At 39.0% G+C, this 24,704-nt stretch overlaps 1 protein-coding gene across 6 annotated transcripts; it reads left to right on the top strand.

Annotated features, from left to right (window-relative positions):
• Nucleotides 1-6,096: 6,096 nt before the first annotated feature.
• LOC110838521 (uncharacterized) lies at nt 6,097-23,607 on the top strand. Of its 6 annotated transcripts, none has more exons than XR_015538790.1 (7): nt 6,097-7,717; nt 8,274-8,533; nt 9,001-9,188; nt 11,117-11,375; nt 13,653-13,796; nt 21,397-21,523; nt 23,401-23,607. XR_015538790.1 is itself a non-coding variant. In XM_087361223.1 (6 exons), exons 4-6 carry the CDS (start codon nt 11,125-11,127, stop codon nt 23,426-23,428), a joined length of 423 nt encoding a protein of 140 aa, XP_087217349.1. In that variant the 5' UTR covers nt 6,097-7,717; nt 8,274-8,533; nt 9,001-9,188; nt 11,117-11,124; the 3' UTR covers nt 23,429-23,607. The 6 variants fall into 6 exon arrangements, 3 of the variants coding, with proteins under 3 accessions (XP_087217349.1, XP_087217347.1, XP_087217350.1); XR_015538789.1 differs by having other exon boundaries at nt 21,343-21,523; XM_087361223.1 differs by lacking the exon at nt 21,397-21,523.
• The last annotated feature ends 1,097 nt before the right edge of the window (nt 23,608-24,704 follow it).

Here is a 24,704-nt window from a genome sequence, read left to right as displayed (position 1 = left end):
CGGCCTCTAAATAGGAGATCCAAAACAATCCAGAAGGCTCAAAATTGTAATCACTTTTTGGTTATGTAAGACATGCTTAATTTGGCCCACAGTTTAACAACGCACTCCTCTGCATTTGTCTTATTACCAGTCATCTTTCGTTCTATGTAGGATTTGAGGTTGTGATGATGCAAGCAATTTTTACAAGTATGAAAACCTAGCTCTGTGTTCTGCTAACTTCTGACTGGAGTCAGCTTGATTGTGTATAAATATAAACAATTAGTCCTATTTAATGACCGTAATATAAAATAATGATGATCTGGCTTGCCACTTTGAATCACAAGATCTAAAATCACAACACTAATAAATATTTCACTTACTTTTTTTACTTGAGATATGATGAAATATCTGTCAACATGGTTGTCACATCGGCAACAGTCAGGACCCAGTGGTTATATTGAGTCAGGAGAAAAATTTAAAAGAAAACAGAACATCAGAGGACCGGTGTAAAGGAATTGCTATTCCGATATACAAGAAGGGATACATGAAACTACAAAGGAATTACAGTGTGTGTCAGACATTCAAAATTTACGGGAGGATACATTGTAATACAGTCAAAAATGTCTTAGGCTGCACCTAGATACAGCTACTCTCAGACAACCTTAGCTGTAACACGCTGCTGCCACCGTTGGACATTTGCTGTAAGCAGTTCTGGAATGGCTCTTTCTGTGACGTCATGCAGTGCATCTTCAGTTGCAACAATAACCTCTTGTTGGCTGTTGAAATGAAAACCTCTCAAATGATGTTTTTCTCTCTTGAGTGAAGAGTCATTAGATGGTGAGATATCATGTGATTAAGATTGACATGATAACTCGACAGTATTGTGTTCATTCAGCGATTGTTGCACAAGAATTGAGAGGTGTGCAGGTGTGTTCTAATGCAAGAGATTTATGTCACTGGTCACTGGTCAACTCCTGCAGCTGGTACAACTTTTGTTTCATCTTTCCTTGTTGAGAGTTACATCTGAAATGAATTTGTAGTGCACAGTACCACATGGTCAAACTTCTGATATCAGTTTCCATTTTGACCTGTCGCTGAAACTTTTCTGATCACCGTAAATGAGAAGATTTCCAGATCGACTGTTCGTGCTGTGTTTGTTAGTTTTCTAGAATAAAAGTCTCATCCATGACAGTGATGGATCGACGGAGCAAGAGATGTTACTGCAAATTGTCATCCACTCACCTTGTGTCCAAGGCACCTCATGCTGGGTAACCCAAAGCGTGTTCAAAAAGCATTTAAAACTCCATGACAGTTTCCATGCGAAATTTTTAAAGATCCTGCATCTTTGTCAACATTCATGCAGGATACAGGATTTGAGACTTTCGCGGCGAGTACAATCAGTAAAATCTTCTCAAGCAATCAGCCTCGTTAGCTGGTTACCGTAGTAAACCGACGTTTCAGGAACAAATTCTGTCTCCATTTTCAGGGTTTAGTGACATCAGAACCCTGAGGATGGGGACAGAGTTTCCTGTTTGAATCTCAGATGCCATTTAAATATGGTTATATGATGAATTGGAATTTTCTCTGTAAACCTGATGCATCATCTCTATTTAAGATTTGAGGTTTTCACAGCGGTGAGTATGAAGATTCCTGTCTTCTGGGTTGGTGCACTGTTTAGTCTGGCCGGTGTTTACCAACGTTTCTGAGGTCATACTGCCTTCGTCATCGCCCTGATGATGGAGGCAGTATGACTTCCGAAACGTTGGTTAACATCGACCAGACTACACAGCGCAAGAACCCAGAAGACAGAAATCTTGAGACTCACCGCTGTGAAAACTTCAAATATCGCCCTGATGATGGAGGCAGTACTACCTCCGAAACGTTGGTAAACATCGGTCAGACTAAACAGCGGAAGAACCCAGAAGACAGAAATCTTGAGACTCACTGCTGTGAAAACTTCAAATATCGCCCTGATGATGGAGGCAGTATGACCTCGAAACGTTGGTAAACATCGGTCAGACTAAACAGCGCAAGATCCCAGAAGACAGAAATCTTCAGACTCGCCGCTGTGAAAACTTCAAATCTCGTCCTGATGATGGAGGCAGTATGACCTCCGAAGCGTTGGTTAACATCGACCAGACTACACAGCGTAACAACCCAGAAGACAGAAATCTTCAGACTCGCCGCTGTGAAAACTTCAAATCTCGTCCTGATGATGGAGGCAGTATGATCTCTGAAACGTTGGTTAACATCGACCAGACTACACAGCGCAACAACCCAGAAGACAGAAATCTTCATCTTTTCTATTGTTTAAGTAGCAGATTTGCCAAAGTGTTAACAAAGTTGTGTGTTAGTGCCGTTTTGCAACTTTGACATTTTGAGTCACAAAATATGATAACCTGATTACACCCCGAAGTCAGACACAAGTGCAAACTTTATGATTAATTAACATGAAAATTCAATATGGAGTGGAGTCCTTGTAGATGTGGAGTATCACATTCTGTCTTCTGCCATTTGTGTCAGTGGTAAATTAATGAACACTATCCCAACTTGGGCACCCCTTCGAAAACAAGTGGTATCATTGTAGTCATCTGTGAAGTGATGGACTCTGTGTCTATTCCCCACTTTCCATCCATTGCAGATGAGGTTGAATCATCCTGTCATCATCCTAGGCTCGGTTTGTCAGGTCAGGTTCATTCAGGCCTGTTTTGTTGGCCTTGAGCTGTCAGCTGTTGTACAACAAGAATGTTCTTGCCTCAAAACGAAGTTGGAATTTCTTCTTAGACATGCTGCATGGCTGTCTGAATTAGTTGTGACCATTTCCTGCCAATTCACTGCAGATTTCACATATTCAAAGAAGTAAAAGTAAAAATGAGCACATTGTCGCACTATACGCCATGTAGGCTCTTGGGGTATATAGCATCTACTCATTGTTAATCTTGGCAATAGGTAGGCGTGTGTTGTTAACGTCATGCCGAGGCTGACCTTTATTTCCAGGAAAGAACCCCAGTACCCATTGGATAGGAGGCTGCTTGGACCTCAGAGCCAGTGTAGACGCAGACTGGAGGACAAATCAACTACCTCTGGCAGGGATTGAACCCTGGTCGTCCAATCCATAGTCTGTCACCATACAGCTCCTTTCACACCGTCCAAGCTGATTCGATTTCTCTGATTACCATGGTTCTGTTGGGGGAGGGGGGGGGATGAAATTTACTTCCTGTGACAGAGACAAAGCCTTTGACCCCAAATGAAATATGATCCTCTGACATCAGCCAGAGCAGACTGAGTCACAGGTTAGAAGAACCTTTTGATGAAGCTTGCTCTTTCATGTGATTTTGTCTGTTGAAGACTCTCAATCCAAATATGGACCCAGATGCCTTATGCCATTTAAAATTATCTTACTTGGAACTAGGTGTCAGAGATAAATCCTTATGGAATCAGACCACCCACAAATGCCTTTGAGAAAGATTGTATTCATTTCACTACGAGGCTTCATCAAATAAACTTGCCTGTAGCAGTTGTAGACCAAGTGCAGGTGGCTCCAAGATTTTCTGCCAGCGCAATTATGCGATACGGGGTAAATGCGAAGAATGATTGATCCAGATTAAGAGAGAAACAGAATCCAGCTTGTGGAACATTTTGTGATTTAGATGACGGATGAAGTACAAAATAATTTCTCATATGATAATCAACAGAAACCTTCAGACTTGGTTGGTTTGATGTTTTGCATTCGAACCTTTGTACAGCTGATTGGATTCATGAGAAAAGTTGTTGTTGTAAGGTTACATTAACTGAAAAATGATAACAGTTTTAAGTGTGCTAAGGAACGGCTTGGTGATTATACAGAATTTTCACACAAAGAGAAAGGAGACGTGATGTCTCGCCCCTTTTCCTCCATCCCCATCACTCAGTAACTTTATTTATTGCTCATGTTCTTTGTCCACCCTGTTCATACTTTATTATAATTGAAATACGTGTGCCAAGAGACTGTTTTAGGTTAGAAAACAATTACTTTTACAGCGACCAGCTCTTTAGAAAATCATGGATTAAGACATTGGTGATTGTGTAGAAATTTCTGCTTGATGATTAATTTTAACAAAAATACGAAGATTATGAGAGCCTCATTCTTTTTAAAATGATAAAGGGAAGGTACAGTGATCTCAGTTCAGAATATTTTGTCTGATTTCAATGAACCTAAAGATTAAAATATACAAAACAATAATTTTGCCTGTTGTTTTGTATGGGTGCGAAACATGGTCTCTCACTCTGAGGGAGGAACACAGATTGCAGGTGTTTGAAAACAGGGTTTTGAGGACATTTGGGCCTAGGAGAGAAGACGATTTGGTATGGGGAAAGCTGCATAATGACGAGCTTAAAAATCTGTACTCCTCCCTTGATATTATCAGGGTGATTAAGACAAGATGAATGAGATGGGTTGAGCATGTGGAGCGCATTGATGGAGCAAGAAGCATGCACAGGGTATTGATTGGGAAGCCTGAGGGGAAGAGACCTAAACGTAGATGAGAGGATAATCTGAGGTGGATCTTTCGGAGATATTAGTTCAAGGAGACTGGATTTTGTTGGCCCAGGCTGGGTCCAGTGGAGGGCTTAGGTTAGTTTGGTGATGAAACTTCTGGTTCCGTACGCCGTCCAGTTACTTAGTTAATGGCCACATTAATGCCTCATCCAAGAATAAAAACACTCTCTCTTACAATGAATGTGTCTGCTCCCAGTCACTGCCACTTGGATAAGTTAATGTCTGCATTCTGATGTTTAAATAAAACTTTTCCTACCCCGCATTGCATTAAAGCTAGGAATTCTCTTCTCACAAATATCCGGCTGTCGAAGGAGACAGAAACAACACATTATCTTAATTATTTCCTTCAGGTGTACCTTCTGTTTGGGTATTGGTTCAGTGTTGCCACCCTAACAACAGACTGAGGAATCAAAATTTCATGTAGAGTTAGGGACATTTTACTGTATTCCATGCAGCCCAAGTTCTGCGTTGCTTTCGCTCTTAACACCATCGTTAAATATCTATAATCTTAATTCGGGCTGCATATAAACCGGGCACCATAAAGGCAGGAGCCTAAAATTTTCATGATGGCTTGTAGGTTTTCGACATTTTATATACGTCTATCCTGGTTCCTGGACTTTCAATGTAGTTTCTACATAGATAAGAAATTTGTTCATTGCCGTCTGTAAGAAGAAGTTCCTATTTCTCGTCCTTTAAAGTATCTTGCTTGTCAGATGGCAGAAGAGTCACCTTCTATGACGAGTGTTTCAAGAAAAGCGAATTGTAATCGCTTAAAAGGGATGACAGTGTTAGAAGCGCTGTAACATACTGAAAACGGTAAGGACTAAATATTATAAATGCACATCCCTTGGGTTCGAACTGTGATGTAGATCGTAGATCACTCATTTCTATTACGTGAGTTAGAAACAAAGGAAGTTCCATGCGCTGCGAAACTGCAGTCTGCATGTGTTCGAAATAGCCAAGTTGAAATGGCTAGGTTGTCTGTAGTTGGATAGAGAAATTAATATTATCAATATTTCACCGCAGTTTCCAATCTTATATGAACTGCTTTTACAGTTATTAATTTCAGGTCTCAGCAAGCTCCTGCTGACCGCATAATTACACAATGTATATGCATTGGCCTATGTATGGAAACATTTAAAGCCATTGATTTAAAGTAGTAGGGTCAGGAACTGAGCAGGTCGCCAAGGACAGCCATTTGTGGTGTAGGCGTCTCCTTGGTTGTAATAAACACTGTCGGTGTGTGGTTTAGTGTATGATTTGTTATAATTATGCGTGTGTATTAATGGCATATTGGGACACTGCTGTGCTTAAGATACCTGTTACACGGCCTCGCCGTTTGTTCCGAGAAGATTTGAGGAGTATTGGAAAAAGTGGTTGAATCAGGCTACGTTATATTTCAAACGATTTGAATTGAGCGCGCTCAGTTCGCAGTGACATCTGTAGTGACATCATACAATCAGTCTACAGTTGTTATGGCGGTAGGTCTTGGCGTGGGTTGTTAATGGTGAAGAAGAATTCCGTTGTAAGAGAATCTCTTCCAAGTTTAAAAGTTAACAGATTGCACGATAAGTGTAAGTTATAGTTTATTTTTTTTAAAACAGTTGATAATATTTGAAAGTATGAATATTTATGTATATCCTTCTGATTCTGCAGTCTTTTATCATATCGTATTCAGGGAGGAATAAATAATGTTACGTGAACCACTGCTGAGGTAATTAAATTTTCTGGTGATGAATTGTCCAGGTACCAGGAAGTGTGACGGCATAAAATCTTTTGTCAGCCCCCGCTTACGATCTATTAGATAGATTCTGTAGTTGATTTTATCTGGGAAACATGCTTTGTGTTCCACGTGTGATTACAGGTGTCATTTTTTTCTCTGTATAGTCTGAATGCAAGTTCCAAGCAACGTTTATTTTGTGGTAATATTTTGTACTTACACAGTAAAATACTTTAAATTACATACAAAACACCCCGAATATATGAATCTATGTGTTAAGTAAAAGCATCTGTTTATCTTCATGGGATTTGCATAGACTGCAGATTGACAACTGTTTGGAAATGAACAGAATTTACAAACTATGTTTTACCAGTAGTTATGAAACAGAAGTCCTGAAAGAAAACTTTAAATTACTGTACAACTCTTTTACTATAGCTATTGTATATCGTTGTTATTTAAAGACTGAAGTGTGTTATGGTAATGTGATAAGAAAGATGTGTAACACAATACATGGCATTTAAAGACACTAATATGCAAGTTGAAAGTATAGATTATTAATGAGACAAGAAACAGGGGGCAGCAATTGTGTCAATTCACAATAAACATTCAGTAATAACTAACTGATTTACTCTATGTAGCAGGATCCTTCCCAAGAAGCTTATAATCATTCACGTATACAAGAAATTCCCTGCCTACTATGGAACCTTCAGGTTCATTATCATGTTTAGAATAATAGCCTTCCATTAGTTCCCATCTTAAGCCAGATGAATTCAATCCACACCCCTCCCTTTAAGAGCCATCTAATATTATTATCTTATCTATGCCTCAGTCTTTTGATTGGTTCCTTTTATTCAGGCTTTCCAACCAAAGTTTTTTACACATTTCCTGCTCCCCCTTCCCACATACTGTATAGGCCGTGCCAATCTTATCATTCATTGTTTGGTCATCCTTATAACATCTGGGGAAGAATATAAATTATGGAACATCTCATGCAATTTTCTCTGACCTGTTACTTCATCCCTCTTAGTTTCAGATATTCTCTTCAGCCTGTTCTGAAACACCCTCTGCCAGTAATGTGAGAGATCATGTTTCATAATCATATCAAACAGCAGGTTACATTACAGTTTGTTTTTATGTAGTAGATGGGAAGCGACCCCACTTAATGGTACCTGCACCTTGTCGTGGTGGTGGGGCTTGAGTACCTCAGTGATCCCAAGAGCTACTGGTAGGGCCTCCCAAGCCAGATTGGTCGAGGGGGAGAGGTCAGACTAAGACAGGTACCCTGGTCCTCCAGGTTGGGGGTTGGTCGCAAGGCTAACAACCTTACACCGTAAAAAGGAAGATGTTTCAAAACCTCGATCAAAGCCTCGGACTGACGGACCTAACAGAGGACCGAATGGAAGAGGAGAATTGAGGAGGCCATGGACCGGAGAGCCATGGAAGAAGATGAAGATGATGGGAAGAGAAAAGATTGTTGCATGGTAGCAAACATTCCCAAATTTAATCTATTCTTAATTTCGTTATTGATGCAATTTTCATCTGTTGCTATTATTCTCATATATTTTAATTTTTTAAAAAATATTTAGTAATAAAGTCTATTTCTCATGATATGAAAATATTGTGCTGAGGTTAAAATGGGTTGTGGCGACACATGCAAGGAGCACTTCTGTTTCGTGAATGAATGAAAATGAGGTAGGTCAGTAGGTTACTTGAATGCCAGCTTCGTAGGTTGCGTAGAATATAATATTATAGAAAGTTTTGAGTTGAGGGTTTTGAAAGGAAGTGGTAGTGGCCTACTTGATACTGTTACCGCACAGACAAGGAAACCTAAGTTCAGGCTAGTTGGTCTTATCTTAAATTGCTGAGTTAAAGGAAGAAGGTCAACATAGTCTAGTCTAAGAAATAATTCTGGTTTCTCAAAATGAACTAACTTATTTTTGTATTTATTTATCATATCAGATATAGCTGTTTAAATTTTATGGTTTGTGATTTTGTTTTGTTTGGCTATCCAACGCATTACAACCTTTCCAACTGAAGTTATTACATAACATGGATAAGAAGACAGACAGGTTACTGGATTCCTTCATACGTGACATTGGCAGCCCTGATATAGAGGTGGCAATCGAAGCTGCCAAACAGCTACGGACAACTGCGGCAATGAAATTGGAAGGAAAGCATACCAACTGGTATTGCGGTGTGTCGAGCAACTCCGACTGCTGACCTCAAACCAATGTGAGGGCACTCCCAGAGTAGACATTGCAAGTGAATTCTGAGCCCTTTTTGAGTTGCTGATGTCGGTGAGTCAAAGTCAAAATGGAAAGGAAGTTTTGTTTACCTCAGAATTTATGTTGGCAATACTGTAAAAGTAGGCAGAATATGAAAACCCATTTGCATGGCTTTTCCATTGAGAAAATGCACCAAAGAAAACCACAGTAAAAGGCAGTCAAATGTTGTTGATGATGTATTAATGTAGCATACAAACCAGCTTGTAGTTTTTATTTCCACTTTGCAAAATGGAAGCAAGAATTCATTTAGAGATTATTTTTTACAGTTCAGTACTTACAGTATGTGGTGTCCGTAGACCTTTCAGCGTATTGTGTGGTCTGTGTTTATGAATTTATTGTTACGAAGAACAAAGAACGACCACGTTCTGGAAATTCCAAAAAGCATTTTCTCAAATGTGAAATAATTCTGATGCTCATTTTGGACAGAGTTATTTACAGATCAGTTTTTAATATATCAAAACATTATATTTTTTTTGCAGTTTTATAGCAATAGAACCCTCTCTGGTCAAGTTTCAAAAGATGCGTCACGTCATCCGATTGAGCAGCTGATCAATCTAGTGGTAGATGGGCATATGGAAGAGTTAGAGAGTGGAGGATCATATGTTGATATTATCTACAGATTGATAGAGCGCATTATTGAGCGTTCTGATCACACAACTATCACATGGTAAGTATAATATTTCATTAATACCTAATAAAAATGACATACTCATCATGAATCAGGTACACCTCTTTTTCGTGTGTGCATCTGGAAGCTTGGGTCCCTCACATCAAAAGTGTTCAATTAGGAGCTGACCGCTGCCGTACCCTACTCTTGATATTCATGGGGATTCAAATAGTCAACAGGTGAGCATCATTTGAATCCCCTGCATTTTTAATCAATGTGTACAGTGAAACCTCATTCACATTCTCTGGATAGGAAAATGCGAACTATGGATTGAAACTTCTCTTTAAGCGGGCTGCTGTATTTAAAACACAGGTTGCTAATAGATGCAGAAAATAAAGTTCTTTTGGTAAGTTTCAGATAAAATATAAATATTGTAGTCTTATGTTTTAGTTTCAGCAGGTTGGCTAACAAAGAAAAATGTGTGAGATATGAAGATCTCACTGCAGTGAAGATGATGTTTGTCATCTGAGTTGTGATACCGTGTAGACTTGTAGGTAGAAACCAACATACTACCTCCATTTTTGCTGCCATCTACAAAATTGCACATTGTCATGGCCCAGAAGACCGTACTGTTTGTTTACAGTTGGTATTCCAGGAAATAAAGTTGCTGGTTACAATAAGACAGTTGTTGAACAATGATAACAAGTCAGAAGTTATTCTCATTGTCCATAAATTAGACAATATTTCCACCAGCCACAAAATATTATTTTTATATTTCAGTGTTTATTTTATCTAACTTTAGTTCTTGCATAGTTCTTATTTGTATTTAAATACAGAATCATTGCAAAATGTGTTTTGTAATGAAGCACATGAAGTGTGGTGATAAACACTTGTTACTGCATTTTCTGTATTCCAATGAAAACATGGTACGGGGTCTTCAATTTATGCGGTAACGGCCTTGCTTGCGTTGTGTGGTCGGCTGGCGATCTGGCGACGTCGGCCGGACTGGTCCGTGTTCTTCCCGTGAACACAGGCGAATCAGTTTCAGTGCCGCTAATATCAAGGAGCTGCGAGTGTTTCTCGTCACTGATACATGTTATTACATTAATTGTTCTTGCCTTAAATCACAAAAGATGTTCAATGTGACTTCCTTGTGCTTGCAGGCAACTTCACATCTCGTTAACATGTTTTGAAATACTCGACGAAGCTCTTCTGGGGTAATTGCCGAAATTAATTGTCGTTTCCTGTTCTTCTTTTTAACCAAAACTGATCCCGTACTACGAAATTTTTTTTACTAAGCTCTCTATCTAGTCTGCGAAATTTACGGCAGCATCTTCTGTAGGATGAATATTTGGCATATGTTTCGACTAAGAACACACGTTGCTTAATACTATACACCATATTAACAACGTCAATCCGCGACGAGAGACGAAATGAAACTGATTCGCCTGTGTTCACGGGAAGAACACGGACCAGTCCGGCCGACGTCGCCAGATCGCCAGCCGACCACGCAACGCAAGCAAGGCTGTTACCGCATAAATTGAAGACTCGGTATTATTAAGTGTGTACACATTATATAGTTTTGTCTTTTGCCGTGGCTCGTCTGCCCGTAGGACAGGTCTGGACAACTGACATGAAGTGTGGAAAAGCCTTAGGTCGCAGAAGGCATATTTGACAAAGTCTTTATCAGCCTCTTGCAGCACATACAAGATACTATTTAAAAAATTCTGTTATGTTCATATGAAACACTTTTTTACAACCTAGTCCTATAGGGTGTGCGGGTGTGCAGTGTTTGCTGAAGATTGTACCGTGATATTGGAAGCTCTTGTTGATATTAATGACCAAATGGAGGCTTATATATCAACTTGCAGATTTTCTTGCTCATCATAGAACCTGGTCTTTACCTTTAAACTAGAAACAGTATAAATTTCTTTATCGCTGTGAATATTTTGCTCATGTGTGAATTAATAATACTGTTTTATTCTCAGGTAAACCAATGTTGATGACGCCTCAACTGCAAGAGTGTGTTGTGATCTGCCCAAAGAGTTTGATAAGTGATGCTCAACGCTTTGTATCCTCTTTGATTCGTGCCGCTCAGGGCGTGAGATTCGTCATTCCGCAACCATATTTGCGAGTTGCCCTTACTCTGACTTTTCACATACACTGGAAATCTGAAATATGTGTTTTATTACAGCTTAATGCTTGTTCTCCAAAAGTTGGAATTGATAACGTAGTTCAGCAGAAGAGGTACCGCATTGACTAATATAACGCGCACCCTTATTTTTGCAATTGAAAGTTTGAAAATAAGGTGTCTGGGTTTTACGTGCTTTGAAGTAAATAAAATACAGGTAGTGCAAAAAAATAACAAGATAACAAACAAAAGCACCCCTTGGTTAGCCAGATGGGCCTCAATGCAGTTTGTATTTTGTAAGTGGAAATTCATGACCCAGACACATTCGTTTGTATAAGTGTTTCATCTTCAAATTCGTGCTGCTTACCTTACCTTAAAATGGCTTTCTGCCATTTTATTTATGTTTGTATGAAAATGTTATGTTTGCAATGTGTCAACATTCTTTGTTACACAACTTTTTTCTGTGAAGACATTTTTAAAAATGTACTCTATGTTATCAACTGATCATATATACAAAGTTTAAAACTAGACAGGGCTGGTCACAGTGGTTGCATGGTCTGGGTCATGGGCCTTCATCACTTGGACATTGGGACTGTTGGTTATTATCCTACTCAGGCACGGATGTTTTTCAGTGTCTTTCTGCGTTGTGCTGTTCTGAATAGGTAGAGGCCTTGTGATGGGCTGATCTCCCATTTAAGGAGTCCTACCAAATGTCTAAATAGATTAAAAAACCTCCCATGCGTGAGGAGGCCTGGTATTTTAAGGACTGTAGATCCAAAACAAGAAGATAATAAGAAACTATACGGGTTTATTAATCCCAACCTGGTAGAGGGTCTGAGCTTGTGCTCATGCGCTTTTACGTCCCTTTGTAACACCAGTTCATAGTGGGAACTGAAGAGAAAAGTGAACATAGGCTTTTCCTTAAGATAACATTTCTGCCATGGGTTGCAGCCTATTGTGGCAAGCACTTGATGATCCAACATTGTCATATTCACACATATTTTAGTGGTACAACTGTTCAGAGCATGAAGGTACAGTCCACAGACCAGGAGAAAATCCCTGCTAGGAATTTGATATGCGCGCATGCGCAAGATTTCGCGGTGAGTGACGACCCATCCTAAAATCATTCGTTCCACAACCACTGAACGAACAACAGACGACAGGCTTTCGTGTGTTCTATTGGGTACAGCTTTAAGATTACCTCACAGTGGCACAGCGATTGAATCTAGAATATTATCAGAACACCCACAAAACACATTACAAGTGCGCTCACTACACGCTACTCTGAACTACTTGATGTTCTCAGTCTGTGCAGTAGTGTAAAACTATGTCATGTCACACTTCCACCAATAGCAGCCCTCTAGACCACCTGATAAACAATCCCCCTGCACCGCACCAGAACCGACTTCCCCCCCGCAGGGCTTTTCTCCTGGTCTGTGGACAGCAGACATTTGAGTATGATGCTGAATTTGGCTGGTCTTCCGCTTTGTGCTCCGCTGTATTATTGTAATAACTGCTAATTAAGAGGATGTGCTTTCGTATAATTTTGCCAAACGTTTGTAAACTGCACATAGTGAATGCACGATTTATTGGTGGGTGTGTAACTTGGTACGATCCACAAACTTGTCAACAAAGTGCAAAATGGAGAAGGTTGATGCCCAGCCATCAGAAATAAAACATGTGTTGATTGATTGTTTCAGTTGTAAATGTAGAGTGCACAAAGAAACCGTTCACCAGCTAACACTTTCACAAAAATATTTTGAAACATTTGTTGCCAGCTTACTGAATTGTGGACATTGTGGAAAATTGTGTATCCTGCACAGACGTAAATGCCAAATATTGCAGTTTGTGTCTAAAGCACTGGCAAAAATATCAAGCCACTATTTTATTTCCATGCATCTTCATTTGTTCAGGCACATAAAGACATTCTTTATGTTGATGGTAATGCCATTAATCCTTTGAAACCAAATCTTAATATTAATATTTCCTACCTCAAAGAAAACACAATACATGTCCGTTGGTTAACTTTGTTTACACAAATAATTGCTGTTTAGTCTGAGAATCGTGAAACACGCACTGGGCGAAATGAGGAGTCGTTTAATATTAATTCAGATGGTATATATAGTTATGACTGGGCTTCAAATCAGCTGTTATAGCACATCTGCACGGTATTACAAGAAATACCTATGTGGCTGTTTCATTGTCATACACAAATGCTTACAATAATGTATCAGTGCAGTAGGAGAATATTTTACAGGTGACACAACAATATTGTAGAAGTGTAATGTTTACTTTGCCAGTCCCCAGGAACCTGTAAATAAATTTTCGGCATGTTTCACATTCACAGAGAATCTGTTTTACAAACCAATATAATTATAATGTGCTTTCTTTAGCCATGATGTTACAAATGAACGCCCGTCGTCATTTGTCGAAGCATTGAAGGAAGTAATTTCACGCACAGAACCCCAGTTGTTAATGTGCATCGTTGCAGACGGTCGCTTATGCTGCAATCAAGAAAAAGTGCTGTGTGGACGGAGGTGAGTTGTGTGCTCCTTTGCTACAGGCATGTTTGTGGAGGTTGTGTTCATGCTCGGCAGGATTTCATTTGGGAGCTTATTTTCTTTCATTTGGGCAGAACAACTGAAAATCTCGTAAAACGGTAATATCCGTCATACCACACGGGGGGTGCAGCTTGTATGTATTCCTGATCACGTGGCTGTCTGTGGTTTGATATATCACAAATGGCTGAGTATTGGAAGTAATTTTATGAGCAGAATAGCTGCATGTAGGCCAGAACTTATATATATATATATATATATATAATCGTTTCTTTCAGTGGCCATTTCTCACACAAGTCTCTCCTGATTCACTACTAGAATAAGATGCATGCTAGGTGACTAGCATTATCTGCAGTCAGAGACTTTCTCACACATACATAACCTTGTATCCTTGCAGCGAATCTCAGTCTTTCCTAGAAACAAACATTATAGAAATAAATTAAAAATCTATAATTTCTCTATTACACAGCATGATTTACAATAAGGTGTGAGTGATGGTAGTATTATTCCCGTGTGGAGGCGGGTTAGAATACCTCCACCGTAGCCCTGCGAGTCGTAGAAGGCGATGAAAAGGGAACCCAGTGCCTGGGGGTATTACTGGGCCACCCTGTCTCTGGGGGACATAAATACAGAGACCTGGTACTCCTGTTGCAAAAGAAAGAAGTGAAATGTAGGTGGTGCATCATGGGAAGAGGTGTCAGTCTTACATGCAGCACCCACTTGGTGTTTCCAAGTGTCTAGCATTCAGAAATCAGAGGTTTTACTAAAATTCACTGACACATTCCAATTCTGGTTGCAATCCGGACAACAATAACACACGCTTCGCATAAAGACATTAAAATGAGAAGAGAATATATGATTTAGGATCTTGCAAAAACAACATTAGATCTTCATTATATAAAGCTAGGAATTAGGCAAACTTACGAAGAAACTATACTCTCAGTAAACTTGAAAGCATGCAGGAATTGAAAAACTTTATACATTCTATAAAACTGTTTGCATAAACTTACGAAACCCTCCAACACGTGACATGAAGCAAACAAGTTTCATAACTAAACAGAGATAATTAAGTGACTTGGCTAAATGTACTACAATGGTTAAAACTTCATTCCACCTTTTCTTTACTTTTGTCAAGTTTTCTAGTTTCATTCTGACATCAGTGCCAAGTGGAAGAAAGAAACATTTGGAATTTTCCTTCAGAATGGTAAAAAAAGACCAAACATGCAACTCACCACTCAAATAGGATGCCATATTATCGCTCAGCTCCTGCCCTGGTGTGTGGGCAGAGACAGCCGAGAAATACTGGCTGAATGTCTTGTTCAGTGAAGCCACAAAGGCTCCATACGAATTCCCTCCTCTGGGGGTTGTGTCGTGGTAGACGTCGAAGCCCACCACCATCAATCCCTGAAACAAACATACAGAGAATCCTCCACATTATACACCCTCTGGTTCTGAATACTAGACACTTGGCAACACCAAGTGGGTGCTGCACGTAAGACTGACTCTTGGGGTTTCTCTTTTCTACCATCTCTTCCCATGATGCACCACCCATATTTAACTTCTTTCTTTCGCAACAACTGATTTTTACAGAGTAAGGTCGTCAGCCTTACGTCCAGCCACCAACCTGGAGGATCAGTTCTTTGTATTTATTTATCCTGGAGACAGGGTGGCCCAGTAATACCCCCCAGGCACCGATCTACGATATGGGATGGTCAGCTTTACTTACCCTCCAAAGGAATTTGCAGTTTTTATCACCATTAAAAATCCATCGACCTTGGCCGGGTTTGAACCCGCGAACCCTGGGTCCAGTGGTGAGCACGCTACCCACTTGTCCACCGAAGGCGACCAAGATTGCTTAGTTCTTAATTAACTTTCATTATCTCAATATTCACTTTAAAAAAGAATAAAATGTCCTACCCACATTTTTTTTTAAACTTAGTGCCATACTGTACTCTGATTTTAAGTTAAGGGATGTACTTCAGATTATATATAGCAATCATTTTTGGATAATATGAGTACACGTTACGAGCATTTTTTAGAATTACACAAACTGTCATCATAGTTTTAAACAATTTATTTCATGAATGGAATAGCAGATCATCTGCTGTTATACTGTCTATGGCAGATTTTTTAATATTTTTTTAGGTAGGGGGGGTTACCACAGGCCCAATTATATTATCAACAGCATTTAACTGGCACAAGGCAGGGGAAGAAATTAAGCCCCTACGAAATGCAAATAACCAGCCTACATAATGTAGATGAATGGTAAAACTGTTTTCTTACACTGATTGGAATTTGAATAGTCGAAGGAGCACCTCCAATTTTACACCAAAGCTGAGCTGCCACTTTCTCAGCAATGGATTTCACATGCATGGGTTTGAAGCTGCCTTTCACAATCACTTGTGTTGGCACTGATGAAGAAAGCAATGATTATGTGTGTTCTGATCTACATGCAGCTATTCTGCTCACAAAGTTACTTCAAACACTTGGTCGTTTGTGACATCTCACAGCCACAGCCAGTCATGTTATCAGGAATACATAAACTTGCAGCCACATAGTTTGACGGAGATTACCGTTTTAGGAGATTTTCAGTTGTTTCAGGGATTGATGGTGGTGGGCTTCGACGTCTACCACGACACAACCCCCAGAGGAGGGAATTCATATGGAGCCTTTGTGGCTTCACTGAACAGCACATTTAGCCAATATTTCTCGGCTGTCTCTGCCCACACACCAGGGCAGGAGCTGAGCGATAATATGGCATCCCATTTAAGTAGTGAGTTGCATGTTTGGTCTTTTTTTACCATTCTGAAGGAAAATTCCAAATGTTTCTTTCTTCCACTTGGCACTGATGTCAGAATGAAAGTAGAAAACTTGACAAAAGTAAAGAAAAGGTGGAATGAAGTTTTAACCATTGTAGTACATTTAGCCAAGTCACTTAATTATCTCTGTTTAGTTATGAAACTTGTTTGCTTCATGTCACGTGTTGGAGGGTTTCGTAAGTTTATGCAAACAGTTTTATAGAATGTATAAAGTTTTTCAATTCCTGCATGCTTTCAAGTTTACTGAGAGTATAGTTTCTTCGTAAGTTTGCCTAATTCCTAGCTTTATATAATGAAGATCTAATGTTGTTTTTGCAAGATCCTAAATCATATATTCTCTTCTCATTTTAATGTCTTTATACGAAGCGTGTGTTATTGTTGTCCGTATTGCAACCAGAATTGGAATGTGTCAGTGAATTTTATTATAGTGAAAATCTGATAAACGATTTTTGATTTCTTACATACAGATTGATAGACAGACATGACAGGCATCTATGAAAGATTGGCAATAGTTGGTGTTATATATTTGCTCAATTTACGGAGATTACCGTTTTACGAGATTTTCAGTTCTGCCCATATCAAAACGTAAAGCCTAGAAAATCTGCTCCCAAATAAAATCCTGCCAAGTGTAAACACGTCCCGCACCGTAGCCGCGCGGACTGAGGCATCATGCTTCGTACCGCGATACAGAATGCGCGCTGGTTCGAGTCTCAGGGGAGAAGAAATTTTCTCGTGAGGAAATTGGGGAGCTACAATAAGTAGCGTAATCCGGTCATGAAAACTAGCAATGGCTGGGGGTTCGTCGTGCTGATCACACGTCACCCTATATCTGGTTGGATGATCATTCACCTCTGCTTAGGCATGTGAACGTGAGGCCAGCAGTCAAGCTAGTCGGCTTTGGCTCTCTGGAGCTGTTACGCCACGGATTTATTTTTATTTTTAAGCGTAAACACAACCTTCACAAAAATTCCTTGTAATGAAAGAGCACACCACTCCTCTGTCCACACATCACTTTTTCTTGATTGCTGCATAGTGGTGTGAGCGACCATCTGGAACGATGCACATATGCGCGTGATATTACTTCCTCCAATGCTTGTTTTGTATATGGGGTCTCCACACTTACAATTGTATTGACACTTTTAATTCTTTTTATGAATAGATATTTGTATTTATCAACCAGACTGTAAGAGCCAGTAAGCTACAGGTAAGACTGGAGACATTGAACTGTAAATACGATAAGGTGATTATCATACAAAAACCAATTATACAAACACTCCACGCGTTTCTAATTAAGAAATGTATTTTTAAATTATTAACTGTGCACTACATATTTTAGTATCTGTTGTAAATGTTTGTTTGAAAATGAAGAAATGTAAAAATAAGTTTGAAAGGTTCAGATGTGCTACTGATAGGCTTTACAGGAGCAGTACTTTCAGGAAATTTAATTTTCTTAAGATTCAAGTTTCTTGATGGCAGTCAGTAGGCTGATGACTGTGTTCCCAGTTGTATAGTCTGGTAGAAGTTCCTGTCTAGGCCTGATTGTTTCACCCTTCTTCGTCAATAGATTGTTTCGAAATGTTGTCTGTCAAATGTTTCTTGGCTGTGTCTTGTAATGTTACGTTGAATTCTATCAAACATCTGGTTTGAAGGCCATAAAGTTCCTGTCTCAGTCTAGTTTTAACATACGAAGGATTGAAGTAGACCAGTAGAAGCTGCAGTTACTCAAGTCCTAATGCGATATTCCATTATGGACGCTGTTGGTTTACGTGTGCCGGCGAGGCAAGTAAGAGAATTTTGTACTTTTAGTGTGAGCAGTGCGCTAAGACACAGTCCTTCAGCATTTCTTTAACATTTTACAATTATATTATTGTTCCCTAGGTGGATTATTTGCTTTTATTTATATTTCTTCATTTATTTTTCTTTGTGTATAATATTGTTTCTATTTTGGCCTTGCCTGTATTTGGCTGTTATATTTAATACTGTAAATGTATAAGTTTAATTAATCTGTTTGTGTAATGTTTTTCATTATTATTGTACGTATTATCAGTGTTTGCCTGATATTGGCTTCTTGCTGTTGGCAAACACTTAAATAAATGAATTGAATTGAATATGATCTTACTGCAATGGATCGCAAATCAATAACAATTTTTCTATTGGCCTGCACTCAGAAGTGTGTAGTTGCGATTCTGCCAAGGGAAACATTTAAGTGCTGTAATAATGTACATGGACCCTTAACAATTATTGGGGATATGAGGACTCAGGTGTGGAAAGTCAAGTATCTAAACAATAAATTCATGAAAATGAAATAATGAAATAATGAAATGGCAGTTTTTAAGATAACATTTTAGCATAAAGTTAGTCACCGAACTCCATCTCGTCAGATACACCATGGGTAGGAACGAGCAATTTAGTTTTCTAAACAGCAGTGGCATTTAGTGTGCTGCTGCAGGGTGTTTTCTTCATTATGAAAATAATTGTTTTTCTTTATTTTCACAACCATAATTGAATCTGCATTGGTGGAAAGTTTGCTTTATGGGCCCCTTCACTCATACCAAATATATTTTGGTGTACAGTATTTGTGCTGTGTTGTTACAACATATTTTATGTCACGTCACATATGGGAGTTCTTTAAATAAATCCATAAAAGTCTTACTTATTAAGAAAAACTGCCTGTGTTGCAGAAGTCAACAGTTATGTTTCTTGAAATATTTGTTTTATTGTACAAGCAACTGCAAAATTCATTGTGAGTCAGGTAGCTCAGCCGATGTAGCGAGTGGTTACTGGCCAGAAGATCACAGTTCAGTCTCCAATGGAGAAAAAGGATTTTTTTCTAACCTCTACATGCAGACTGGCTTAAGAGTCCATCCAGCATCACGTCCAGTGGACAATGAGGTCCTTTCCTGGGGGTAAAGCGTGGCTGGAGCGTGACACTAACTACTGACCCCCTTCTAGTGTTGAGGTTGAAAATGATTATTAGCTATACCTCCTCTCCCGTAAGTGCCAACATTGGCCCTTGTAGGGAATGCTTTACTTTTACCAGCCATTTCATCTCATGACAAATTAATGAAAAATTCCTTCCATCCAAACAGTTTCATCACTTTATTTTCCTCCCATTGTCCCATACTTTATCAGATATATTTATTATGCCAAAAAGTAATGGTAAGGTGGTTAGCACACTTTGGTTGCTGTAGCTGGGATCAAACTGAATGTTTTGTTTACATGACTGTCTTGCAGGTGTAAGGAATACAAATGCATGTACTACGTAATCCAAACACTTACAGACCTAGGAGGTGAGAAAGCAAGCTGCAAAGTAATGCTTCCAGGAAATAATGTTTATGGAATGGGCAGTATGTGCTTTATCTGTCACCCCTCGCACTTGTGTAGTTCCATTGCCTTTAACTTTGAATAAATGCGGAATGCAGAGATTCACCCTTACTACTGTACCAGGTTTCAAATCTTGGCCTAGGGACTGACTATCCTGATTGAAGTTTCTTGTGGTTTTCCTCAGTCCCTGTGAACAAATGCCAGGATGGTACCTTAAATTAGGCCAATCCTTTCCAATTAATTATTCACTTATCCTATTATTCAGCGCTGTATTCATCTCATTATTGGAACTATCATTTAATAAACCCTAAATAAATCATTTAATCTCTAATTCTGTTGAATGATGTTTTTGTTTTTATTACCCTGTTACTAAAATACAGAGTCTACAATTTATGAGACTCAGGGTGTGCTTGCATTGCGTGGTCAGCCGGCGCTCTGTTGACGTGGGTGGGACTTGTGTGCGAATCAGTTTCATTGCGTCTCTCATATAGTATTAAGCAATGTGTGTTCTTAGTCGAAACATGCCAAATATTCATCCTACGGAAGATGTCGCCGTAAATATCGCAGACATTTTCCTGGTGAAAGTGTTCCTAGCAGGTCTGTGATAGAGAGCTTAGTAAAAAAAATTCGTAGTACGGGATCAGTTTTGAATAAAAAGAAGAACAGGAAACAGAGTGTATTGACGGAAGAGAAATTGGGGCTTTCTTAGAAAAAAGTCCAAGGAAATTTTTGGCACGTTTAGCTGCACAATCTGGCGTGTCATTGGGATCTGCTCACACAGCAACGAGACTTCTGAAATTGCGACCATATAAGACCACTGTTGTTCAGAGACTCACAAATCCTGACACTGGTGCTAGGATTCATTTCTGCAAATGATTGTTGGGATCCATGCATGATGGGATTGTTAATCCAGAGCTATTGTTTTTTAATGATAAAGCATGGCTGCATTTAAGTGGATATGTCAACACTCAAAACAACCGCTACTTCAGTTCCGAAAATCCACATCAGTTGCATGAACATCCTCTTCATGACATTAAGGTTGGAGTCTGGTGTGCAGTTACCTCCAAGAGAATAATAGGGCCAATATTTTATAATGAAACAATAAATTGTGAACGTTATGTAAATTTAATAGTTACACCCTTTTTCCAAGAAATGACCGATGAAGAAAAGACTTATGGTTTCTTCATGCAAGACAATGCTACAAGCTCACACAGCTGATCCCATCACTGATGATGACCTCTTGAGGTCGAAACACGTATGGCAATAGTGTCTTATTATAGTGTTAATAGTTGTTGGTTTGCTTACTCTATATTCTAATACACTACACGGTGTGCAAAGTTTTAAGATTAAATTGAGGTGCTCTCTCTTCTGCTTTATCACAGTTTACTCTTCAATCAGTATTCTAGTACGTCCTTCTAATGTTTGTGCTTCATCAGGGCATAAACTGGGATGGCATGTGCACAGGATCTTGAGTGTGAGGACCTCATTGCCCCTGAAGAACATTTTGCAGAGAACGATCTTTCCTTTCTGTCACCAGCCAGTACGTGTGGCAATGAGAGTGAGGTGAGGGAAGGTGCTTTGTCTTATGTTGTATTATGTGGTGCAAAGCAACAGAGTTTATTTGCAGCACCAAGTGTTGGAGGCTGAGGGTTATAAAACTTAATAATGCTGTGGTTGGCCTTGCACCTCAGCTGGTATTTGCGTGCATGAATGTCTACTGTTTCATTGGAACTGGCATCTTCACATTTTGAAAAGTCATTACATACTCTTAACATCCCCTGCCTTTTGGGGGAGGGGGGTGTCATGTGCTGAGGATAGGTTCCAGTGTCTGACTTATGAACAGAATAGAGAATTTTCGGATTTCATAAAAGCAAAGCATTTTTATTAGCTGAGCTTATATTAGTTTCTCAGGAAGGAGACTGTTCCATGGAGTTAGTTGTATATAGCGCAAATTAGAAACAAACATAATTGCATGAATTATTACCCATTCAAATGGCAAAAATTCATTATTATGAAATAAATGAAAACGTTTCAGTGTTCTGTGTCCTAGAACATAGTGAACCGAAGAAAGACAGAAACAGCAGAAATTTATTTAAGGTCTGTAACAACAAATATTGCAGGGTTAAATGGAAAATTTTAGCATGAATTAGCAAGACATTTAGATGAAAGACTCTCACATCATGTGCAATGCACTGAAGTAAGATAACTCAAAGAATTTATGAATGCAGGCCTGAAAGTCATTTGTTCACAGAGTTGAAGGTTGCTTCTGAATCACAGCATGTACAAAATCGATGTTCACTTCCTTAAAATTCCTTTGTTACACAGTCCCATTATTATTGACTCTTGATTGAAAACATCAGTTTTTATTTAATACAAGAGCAGGAGTCCTTTCTTCGTTCCCTCCTTTCTTACTTTCATCATTCCTTTCTTTCTTGTTTCCTTCATCCCATGCCTTATTCCAGACCCTGATTTTTGAACGAGACAGCGCAGTTGCAGTGTTATTACAAAGGCTGCATGCAGTCAGACTGCCAACTGGCTCTTAGTCTGTTAATGCTCAACATACGCATTGGCAGCACTGTGTTTTCGTTCTAAGCGCTTGAAAGAAGAGCGGCCCACGAGAATTAACAGGGTGTGGGGCACTGCGTGACATTAAATATGAAGGCACTCAAGATGTTCCCGGTGCACGCAGTAGATGAAAGAAAGATTCACTTCACATGTGCTTTACGTTGGCAGATCCCATGGCCACTTAAATTAATTTTGCTGCAGGTCAGGAATTTCAGATTTGGGATTGGGGAAAGAGTGGGACGGATAGAGATCACTTAGCGATTGTTTTCGGACGAGAGGCAGCATGAAGTCATAGAGGACTTCATAGTCAGTGTTCTCTTAGGATCGTCACATTTGAGATGCTTGGTTCCTTTTGCCACATTCTGAATACACGGAGAATTTTGTGAAGGAAACCTTTTGGAAAATAGAGATGAAGATGTGCAAAAACTTTGTACTGCTTGGAGCAGTCTCTTTGAGAGGCTGACAGTACGCTCAGCTAGTTAAAAAATTAGATCCGTATAAATATGTTAGTCCTCTTATGGCGAGGAGTTGTTAGCATCCCACCTGATTTCGAGCTGTCCTCCATTTCTGGATGCCTTCTCCTCCTGCAACCAGAGGAAGTGCCGTGCAGTGGTAAAAGATGACTTAATAAATTGGTATTGGTAATGTAAATTGCATTGAGCTAATTCAGGTTCAGGTTCACTGTTGGACTTCACACATAATGAAGACGTTTGTTTAATTGTCATGGGCCTAGTCTGCATTTTAAAACAAAAATACTCTTTATAATCATGTCTTAATAAGACATCTTTTCTTATCTCTTAAACACCATATTAATAAAGTTCCACTATATCTGAATTTCCTTCCTAAGTTTTTGACCTTTGTTATTGGTATTGCAGGCATGCTCTTACATTGCTCCAGTCCTGATGCCTAATGGATCTTAATGAAGAGGAAATTCTCAGCAGTGTTGAAGTTCAGGTTGTGACGAGTGATATTTCGGCTCCGGTTTTCAGATGTCGTCTCTTTGTAATTCAACTTATAATATTAATAGTTTATTTGAATCTATGCAATAAATGATGTTTTGTTATTTACCAGTGTAACATACACATGAGTATAAACATTTTTCATAAATGCTACATATTTGCCCATTTTTATCATTTTTATGTTCTTCCAAAATACGTAAGAAAACTAACGCAGTTAGAACTCCATTCTCCACAGTCTGTGTCCTTCAGATTAAGACGCAAAACTCAGAGACAGTTTTTTCTTAATTTACCATTCACCTAAGCTGTTGAGGTAACATTCTTTGTTTTCCATGGCACATGTTTTGGCCTTCTCAGGAATAGAACGAGAAAGGGTGGAAATCCTGGAAACAAAACTAAAATGTTAAGGGAATCATTCTTCAAAAGGAATACTTACTGATATATTTCTTGGTGTTAAAGTAAGTTAAAAGGGGCAAGAGTCACGCCAATCATAAGTAGCAAAGAGATGATGCAGAGAGGCAGAGGCATGGTGGGTTGAACAACTGAAAAGAAACTGCAGCTGACACTCAAGATCATGTGAGTTAATACAAAAGATGAATGCACAGTGAACACTTGTCATAATAAAGTTCGTAAAAGCAAACAGTGCTTGCTGACACAATATACACCATATACTTAATTAAGAGGGCAATAGGTCTAGTAATCTCTGTCCCTGACTACTCACTTCCTGGTCAGAATTAACATTCTGTCAGCAGATGACTGTAGATTACTTTTTAAAGCTTTAAGTGATCAGATATTTTGAATATTAATATTGGTATATGGTAAATATCTCTCTGTATTCATTTTAAATTTACTTAAGTGTTACAGTTTTATATTTCTTGAAGGTCTGGATGCAAGAACTTAATATGACGATGATGAGTTCCCTCTAGAAAGATCTGAAGACTTTCTGGTCATTAGATACTAAAATGCAGTGAAATCTATGACAGATTTCCTGGTGGTACTAATGAATGGTCATTACAATTCGTGTCTGTTAATTTATCGTAATTAAATGAATAACATTTTGATCAAATTACACTAATTCCAGTACAGTCTACAGTCTCTTACAGCTAAGAGTTCTGACTCTGTGTTGCTGCTTCTCCAACTTTAACATGGCCTTTGCAATTGTTCCCTCCTTGAGAGCCTTAAGTGCGTCTTCATAATGGCAACAAAGAGTTTGTGTGTGTTAT

The sequence above is a fragment of the Zootermopsis nevadensis genome, unplaced genomic scaffold (assembly GCF_977971745.1).
Source record: "Zootermopsis nevadensis isolate Lab colony 2312 unplaced genomic scaffold, Znev_1.0 Znev_ptg000057l, whole genome shotgun sequence".
NCBI lineage: Eukaryota > Metazoa > Arthropoda > Insecta > Blattodea > Termopsidae > Zootermopsis > Zootermopsis nevadensis.
Note: the sequence above shows the minus strand (reverse complement) of the source record. Positions and strands in the feature narration are given on the sequence as shown.

Excerpts from the sequence above, each read along its gene's own strand:
- LOC110838521 (XM_087361221.1), top strand. The coding sequence starts at position 11,125 with ATGTTGATGACGCCTCAACTGCAAGAGTGTGTTGTGATCTGCCCAAAG. Across the intron at positions 11,376-13,652 it reads AACGTAGTTCAGCAGAAGAG|CCATGATGTTACAAATGAAC; the intron begins GTACCGCATTGA and ends TGCTTTCTTTAG. Across the intron at positions 13,797-21,342 it reads AAAGTGCTGTGTGGACGGAG|TTTACTCTTCAATCAGTATT; the intron begins GTGAGTTGTGTG and ends GCTTTATCACAG.